General features: G+C 36.4%; 1 protein-coding gene across 1 annotated transcript; it reads left to right on the forward strand.

Moving 5' to 3' along the window:
* Positions 1-287: 287 nt before the first annotated feature.
* Positions 288-7,952, forward strand: napga (N-ethylmaleimide-sensitive factor attachment protein, gamma a). The gene is made up of 11 exons (XM_062991192.1): positions 288-461; positions 660-727; positions 2,005-2,089; positions 2,240-2,257; positions 2,345-2,375; positions 3,247-3,356; positions 3,493-3,559; positions 4,985-5,055; positions 5,171-5,249; positions 5,334-5,543; positions 5,953-7,952. Exons 1-11 carry the CDS (start codon positions 409-411, stop codon positions 6,085-6,087), a joined length of 927 nt encoding a protein of 308 aa, XP_062847262.1. The 5' UTR covers positions 288-408; the 3' UTR covers positions 6,088-7,952.
* Positions 7,953-8,476: the final 524 nt, after the last annotated feature.

An 8,476-nucleotide genomic window follows, 5' to 3' on the forward strand; every position in this document is an offset into this window, starting at 1 on the left:
ATTCATTGCAGACTGTAGATGTTTTTCTTTTAGCATTAGTCAATCACTGATCATTATATGGAGTAAAAAGCTATAAGAGTTAAATATATTTTCTGAAAATCCAGAATAAACGCAAAATTTTTAATAACAAGGAAAATGTATTTTATGTTATAAATCGTATTTTATATGTCGCATCACGTTCTTTTTAGCTCTTCCCCAATTGAAGAATGAAGGTGTCAATCCAAGATGATGGGCGGAGTTTTGTCGGAAAACGGGTGGGAATAAAGCACCTCCTCCAGACACGGAAGTGAACAGTCATGATCATATCATCAAACGTCAGGGGGTCATAACACACCGGATTTCTGTTTATAACACAGCGGTTAATATTGTAGTTTCATTATTGAATGATAAAAGTGCTGCTTGATCATTATGGCTCAGAAAATAAATGAAGCGCATGAGCACATAGCCAAAGCGGAAAAATAGTAAGTATACTGGGCAGTACCGGTCAGTAAAACACTGTATAATATATATAAATATATAGCTTTAAACGTTTAGATTCTTTACATTCTTTAATTGCCATGTATGTTATTTCCATAGTTCTTCAGAACTGTACAGCTACAGCTGGGAATATTTATTACAAAATACATGCTAATAATCTGTGTATTATTATTATGTTTCAGTTTAAAGACGAGCTTTATGAAATGGAAGCCGGACTATGACAGTGCTGCATCAGAATACAACAAAGCCGGTAATATTAATAAAACATGCCTATAACTGAGAATTTATTGTAAGGTGCTGCATATTTGATCAGTGTGTAGCAGAAACCTCCTGAGTCAGATGTCTACATTTAGCTGCCAAAAGCTGGTGTCTGCCTATGCATCACATTTGCAGCAGGTCATAACAGCAAAACGATGCTCTACTTAGTACTAAAGAAGCTTGTCATGAAAGGGTTGAGTAATTCTGAGAATGTAGTACTAATTAAAATGATACAGTGGTACCTTGAAACTCAACTTCAGTTGGTCCTGGGACTGGGAAACCTGTTAATACGTGCCATGGGCGCGTAGACTTGCATATTGAGATTTGTACACAAATGTAAAGTGCGTTACAAATTAAATGTATTATTATTATTATTATTATTATCACATATTTTAGGCATATGTAAAATAATGGGGTTGTTTTTGACACATACACTGCAAATAATATTATAATATTATAACAAATATAATATTAAAAAACATTGAAATAAAAAGCTGATTCTTACAATTTCTCAGAACCCTGGGCTGTAACACAAGTTTAAAAGTGAAACAGTGAGGAAAATCCAGTTAAACACAGATACATGTGGAGCTTTCAGACTGGATTTGACAGTTATTCCACACAAATGCACATTTTTTTCATGTGCACACTTTGATGACGTATTACCACATTGCTCAAGCTAAAAAACAGAAACAAATTGAACACGTTGAGTTTAAGGGTACAGATTTCTCGACTAAGGGAGTTGAGTTTCAAAGAATTTGAGTTTAGGGGACGTTGAGTTACAAGGTACCACTGCATTTTGTGTTGAATTTGGAGAAACCACTTATTAAATTAGTTGTGTTGTGCAATTTAAATTGTTTTTGTTAGATTGGTTTATTGCAAACAGCAAAAAGTTTGTAAATTAGCTAATAAACCTAATTTGCAATGAAGGATAAATAGTTGTAGCCTAGCGGTTAAGGTACTGGACTAGTAATCAAAAGGTCACTGGTTCAAGCCCCACCATTGCCAAGTTCCTGCTGTTGGGCCCTTGAGCAAGACCCGAGCAAAACCCTCAATTGCTCAGACTGTATATTGTCACAGTACTGGATAAAGACATCTGCTAAATGCTAAAAATGTAATGTAAATGTAGTTTTGACTGCAGATGTGGTAGAACACCCAAAATCTTGAGCTGCAAGAAGATAATGCTTTAGCCCTCTTTGTACACATCCTAGTGTTAGTGGTCATTCCAGTCTATCATCTCTACAGACATTCTGTTTGTCTGTATACTTTCAGCTGTTGCTTTTAAAAATGCCAAGCAACTCGAAGAGGCAAAAGATGCTTACTTACAAGAGGCAGAGGCTCACACCAACAACAAAACGTATCCTTTCACCTGTACAATAAATGTGTTTGGTAAAGCTGTGCCATCCTGGTTATGTTTTTATGATTCAGCTAACATTACAGTAATATTTTATGTGCTTATGGATGTTTTTGTAAAGCTGTCAAACACTTTCCTTAATTCGATCTACAGTTTTTTCCATGCAGCCAAGTGAGTATATCTGCAGTCTGATACTTTATCAAGCACATTTGGAGTATGCATGCATATACAGCAACTATAATTTTATTTTTTCTATAGGGCCCTTGAGCAAGCAGGTATGATGCTGAAGGTGAGTACTTTCGAAAAGGCCATAGTCCTCCTAACCTATGTTTCTAATGGTTCCTTTTTGTATAGTTGCAAATTTTTAGTCAGAAATATTTAATCCTGCAAAGAAAAATAGGATTTCTAACTTCTAACTAGCTTTATCAGTTGAATGATACAGCAAATGAACAAAAATGCCAATAGCAAAATATTGTCATGTCACAATTATTTAACCTCTATATAATATTGCTGATCCTCTCTAAAAGAATCTTCACAAGTTGTAGTTTGTGAGTTTAAAATTTTTTTCTCCTGTACTGATTATTTAACAAACTTAGTAAATTTAACAGTAGTAGGTGCAATGGCACACTTTTTTGTTTTTCCAAATTAGCTCCCAACCTTGTCTTCTCCATTCTCATGCCACTAGCAAAAAAACAGCAACCCCCCACCCCACTGCGCTTTCTTCAACATGTTCATAGCCTATGGCTGTGTTTTTCACCTGCCAGCAGTGAAGTCATAGAGAAAGCTACATCATGTTTGGAGAGTCCCGCTAAGCTTTTAGATAATCCATGTAGTGCTGATGCAGACAGACTGCTGGTTGATAAGCCCAGTTGAATATATTTGTTTGTAATATGTTTCTTTTTTTTTTCTTTTTTTTTTTTTTTCTTTTTCATGATCCCATTCACATACAGAATTTTAGGCAGTTGTGTAATGTGAATACATGCAGTGCAACCCTAAAGACTGCAAATTAAATGTACATTAAGTTTGTTTATTTTGATATGCAAGGAAGCTTAAGAGACTTAAGACATCTATCATTGCCTGACTGACAACATTTAGCAATGTATTTAATTTTAGCAAACAAATAATATTCATAATAAACCACTTGTTTTAATTTTATAAAGGACATGCAAAGACTGCCAGAGGCTATTCAGTACATAGAGAAAGCCAGCATGATGTACATAGAGAATGGCACACCTGACACTGCTGCCATGGCCCTTGATAGAGCGGGAAAGTAAGTTTGTTAGTTACCTTTTTAAAATGAGTTTTTTTGTGTTTTATAGTTATATGACCTGTTTAAGTTTGTTTGTGTTTTGCAATATTTTGGTATTTCTCAGTAGACTTGTAATAACAGAAATTATGATCTACAGATTAATTGAAGGTGTGGATTTAGCAAAAGCTGTGGATCTTTATCAGAAAGCTGCATCAGTTTTTGAGGTGAGTGACAGGAAATGAGGGCATTTCCGTTGTTTGGCCCCTGAGCAAGGTCTTTAAAACTTAATTGATTGGACTGTATTGGTCAAAATTTGAAGTTGCTTTGTATAATAGTATCTGCTAGTGTAAATGTAAATTGCTAAAGCGAAATTATGATTTATACATTTTCTGTTAACAAGTATACCATATTTTATTAAAAAAGTTTAGCAGTGGATATTGTTATGTACCATTCCAGCAATTATGATAACAAAGCACAACGCACATGCAGGCTGCTCGGTTTTTACATGCCAGAGACGGAGTTTAACCAAGAGCCGTCACACGCCACTATTTATAAATCAGTCATTTCATATGCAGGCATCTCAACCAGCCAGGTGAGGCCACAATTGCAGCAGCAATGAGAAACCCATTCAGTCGTTTCTTTGTCAGACATGGCCAATTTTGCCTGTGGATGCCTGGATAGGTTGGTTTCATAACTGTAAAAAACTGAATTATATTTTACTACTACTGCAACTACTAATAACAATAATAATAAAAAGAAGAATAAGAACAATGATTAAAAGTTTTACAATTAGGTAGAAATATATCCTTTAGGTCATGAAAATTTTAGTGTATGACAAAGTTTAAAAATGGATTATACGGTGCCCAGGTGACACAGCGGGATATTCCGCTAGCACACCAGCGCTGAGATTCTGAACTCCCGAGTTCGAACCTCAGCTCAGCTAAACTGGGAGCCCTCTAGCGGGCATAATTGGCAGTGCCTGCAGCAGACAAGGATGGCCATTTAAAGTCTGCCAGGAGGGTAAAAGACCGGACATAATGTGAGTGGGCTAGTTGCTCGAGGCACCTGTACAGCAAGTGGAGGAGCGTGGAGATCAGTGCGGGGCTCTCCGCGTGCAAATACTGGCCTCATGCGCAATTTCACCCAATGTGTGGGCGAATAAGAAGGGGTCGGTGTAGGAGGGAGTGTGAGGCAGGCGAATATACCCTCCTCGGACACGACCGGAGTCTCCAGCAGCAGAAGACAAATTGACTACGCTAAATTTGGAGAAAAAGGGTAAAATGCATGAACAAAATAGCAAAAAAAAAAAGGATTTTATGATTTCATTCCATAAATAAAATGATTGTTCACTCAAATATCTTACGACCCATATAAGCTATCTACCCTCAATAAAGAAAATAACAATAATTAATAGATGGCTGTGTTTCAGATGTTATTCCTCTGTAGTGTGCTACTTGATTAACGTGGATAAATAACAACACGAACAGTGTACTTTATTTAAGATTCTATACATTATTTTGTGTTAGTCACAGGGTTTATTGATGTTAATAGTCCTTACAGCCCTTGTGTATATATTCAGCACACAAAATGTGATGACTGACAAAGTATGTTCTGAGCGTGTATTTTGATGCACATGTGATCTGTTTCAGAATGAGGAACGACTGCGGCAAGCTGTGGAACTGCTTGGTAAAGCATCACGACTTCTTGTCAGACAAAAGAAGTAAAGTTTTTACATTTATACCAAATAATATATACAATGTCATATCATTTAGTTATCATTTTATCATTGTATTTTTGGTCCCAGTTCTTAATTTCTCATGTTTTCCCCCCTAAAGATTTGATGAAGCTGCTGTGTCAATCCAGAAGGAAAAGAACATGTACAGAGATATAGAAAATTACCCCACATGTTTTAAGGTAACTTCTGTTTTACCTAAACGCTACACAGATCTATTCAGCTCTTAAACACATTAGAACATTAATTTACTCTGTTGTGTTCAGAAAACCATTGCACAGGTGCTGGTTCAGCTCCACAGAGGAGATTATGTAGCAGCTGATAAGTGTGTGCGGGAGAGCTACAGTATTCCAGGATTCAGTGGGAGTGAGGACTGTGTGGCGTTGGAGCAGTTGTTACAGGGCTACGATCAGCAGGATGAAGAGCAGGTGGCGCGAGTCTGCAACTCACCTTTGTTCAAATACATGGACAATGATGTGAGTACTAAACTGCACACTGTTTAATTTAGTCCCGTTAGCTATCAGAAACTTTTTGTAATCATTCCAACCCTTAGCTGTAACTAATAGGCAAATTGTAAATCTTTATATTTTTGTCATGTTTATTCTATGGGCATTGCTAGTTCAGTGGTTAAGATGCTGGATTATTGATTGGAAGGTTGCTTGTTTAAGCACCACCACCGCCTGCTTGGCCACTGTTGGGCTGTTGAGCAAAGAACAGTGTTTGTGTAAATTGAGTAAATAGGACTATTCTTTACTATTTTGTTTTAACATTTCAAAGAAATGGTTAAAACATCATAGAGCACTTGGCTCTGCCACTAAACATAGTCTTCTACATGGAGCTCTACTTGTAAGTGTTATAACAATCAATTTATCTTTTATTTTCCAGTATGCTAAGCTGGCTATCAGTCTAAATGTTCCTGGAGGAGGAAAGAAGAAAAAAGCCACTGTCAATTCTGCTGGAGACACTGGAGCTGAGAAACCCGTGGAAGAGGAGGATGAGTATGCAGGAGGACTCTGTTAATCTCTCTAATCTTTGTCCATCTTCAACAACAAGAACATCTACAAGAACAACAGTACTATATGTTCTACTGTTGGAAAAAAACAACATCATTTTCTTTATGTATTTATTCTGTTGTGTTAACACTCAACCAAGAACTGATGACATGGCACCATGGTCAGGACTAGTGGTCACATAATGAACAGTGGTATATTAAAGGGGAACATTCATGTGTAACTTTTTTTATAACAATTTAACAAGCCTTTAACAGAAAGTGATTTGTCATTTATCATCAAAGCCATTAAAAAAAACATTATCAATCTAAGAACGATCAACAAGTGCATGCTCTGTATATTTGCATGCAATAGCTAAAATGTTAATCTTGGCATTCTGGGATACAAAATTAAACCTTTTTTTAATGCAGGAAGGAATAAAAGTGAATCTGGAATTAAATACTGTTGCTTAACAGGACAATCACAGGATTGTTTTGCTGCATGACTGCTCCCTTTTAATGAACAGTAATGCAATGGTGTGTACATGTGTATTAATGATGACTGCCTATGTTCTCTGTGAAAATGCAAATTGCAGCACAATTCTTGAATGAAGTGTTAAGGCTGAGCTTTTATCATAGAAGAATACTTGTCAGCTTGTGCCTTTTTGTCACCTATGGCAAACTTATTCTCCATATCCTTAACATGGCTAAGCTGCATTGACAAGTACTATCAGCAGCCATGGCTGTGTATATCACTGCAGCAAAGGGGCTCAGACAGTAGCATGATTGCTCTATTTAATCATGGCAGACATGCACATGTCATGAGTTACACTTTTATTTACCTCAGTTGAAGAAATTAGTAGAAGTTTCCTTTGTTTTATTCTTATGCAAACGTTTGGATAATGGATAATGTAATTTTCCCTTCATTTTCATCATCATTTTATCCTGGTAAGAGTTGGGTAGGCCAGGTTCCACCAGGGAGCTGGGCACAAGGCAGGAACACCTTGGACAGGGGGCCAATCTATCGCAGGCCTTTGGCCATTTTCCCCTCATACTTAGATATAGTCAATCATATCTGATTGGCACTTGGTCAGCCAATAGCAACGTTAGGATTAAAACCAGATTATAATAGACTGTTGCACCCAGTGCCAATACTGCTAAATGTAGCATTTTGTGGAAAATGTATGTTTACTTCCTTAAGGAAGGTAAAAAATTGGCATGGGGTGACAAAACTTCTGTGAAACACTGTAGGGTCATTTTAGACTACACATTACTATGGGGCCAGTGATAGTTCGGTGGTTAAGATACTGGACTAGTAAGCAGAAGGTTCCCGGTTCAAGCCCCGCCACCACCAAGTTGCCACTGTTGGGTCCCTAAGCAAGGCCCTTAATCCTCAATTGCTCATTGTGTAAGTCGCTTTGGATAAAAGCGTCTGATAAATGCTGAAAATGTAAATGTAAATTACTAAACACACTACTAAATAACAAAACTTTATTAATTAATTAAAAACTTAAATTACTTAATATTAGGATTTGTAAAGTGTAAATTTTGCCTACCTTAAAATCCAAATGCTCCGTTATCACAAAAAATAGGTTTAGCAGTTTACTTTAAAATATTGATCATGAACAAATTAAAATGAGACCTTTTAGCTAAACTCATGATGTTTGACATCTAACAAAATAAGAAAAATATTTAATAAATAATGCACATGCTCTGTATTCAATTAGGTCTAAAACCTTGTAAAATAATTTATCTCATGTTGTAGGATACACATATTTGTTTTTTGTTTATGTATGTATTCTCATTTAATAAACGTGGGTCGTGATGGGTCTGGTGCCATCCACAAACTCTGGGTGGAAAGGCGAAAACCAATCCGTCTCGCCTACTTACTCAATTATTTATTTATTCACATGCTCACTCACTTTCTCAATCCATCTTTTGCAAGTGTTTTGTCGATGGAAGGAAACTAGATTTTCTGAAAGTAACCCACACAGACACATAGAGAACATATGAAACTCCCCACATGCAGTGACTAGAAGCAAAAGTCAAACCTAGTTGTGCAGGACTTGCTGTGTGGCACCCACTCTACCAGCTACACCACTGTGATGGCCTATGATTTTAAACCTCGAGAAGTTTCTTTTGGTTAATTGTTAAATGTACATTTAGCCTTATTTTCCATATAAAAAATAAGTAACTGCAAAATTATGTTTAATGAGCAAATATACCTTTATATCTAAAATCTTCAAATGTGAGAACTATAGTACTTTCTTAATTTGGTGTGAATTCTTGTATATCTTTAATAGGCACAGTTAGGAAGGGAAAGGAAAAATCCACGCTGACTCATACATTCTTATAATCTTACATGGAACAACCACTGAGATTTATTTTGTGACTAACTTGTTTGACTTGAGGTTTACCCAC

This window comes from Trichomycterus rosablanca, chromosome 3 (genome assembly GCF_030014385.1).
Source record: "Trichomycterus rosablanca isolate fTriRos1 chromosome 3, fTriRos1.hap1, whole genome shotgun sequence".
NCBI lineage: Eukaryota > Metazoa > Chordata > Actinopteri > Siluriformes > Trichomycteridae > Trichomycterus > Trichomycterus rosablanca.

Bases quoted from the DNA above. Each gene is read 5' to 3' on its own strand.
- napga (XM_062991192.1), top strand. From the start codon at position 409: ATGGCTCAGAAAATAAATGAAGCGCATGAGCACATAGCCAAAGCGGAA. The intron at 728-2,004 runs GTAATATTAATA...GTATACTTTCAG, and splicing joins ATCAGAATACAACAAAGCCG to CTGTTGCTTTTAAAAATGCC. The intron at 3,357-3,492 runs GTAAGTTTGTTA...TATGATCTACAG, and splicing joins GCCCTTGATAGAGCGGGAAA to ATTAATTGAAGGTGTGGATT.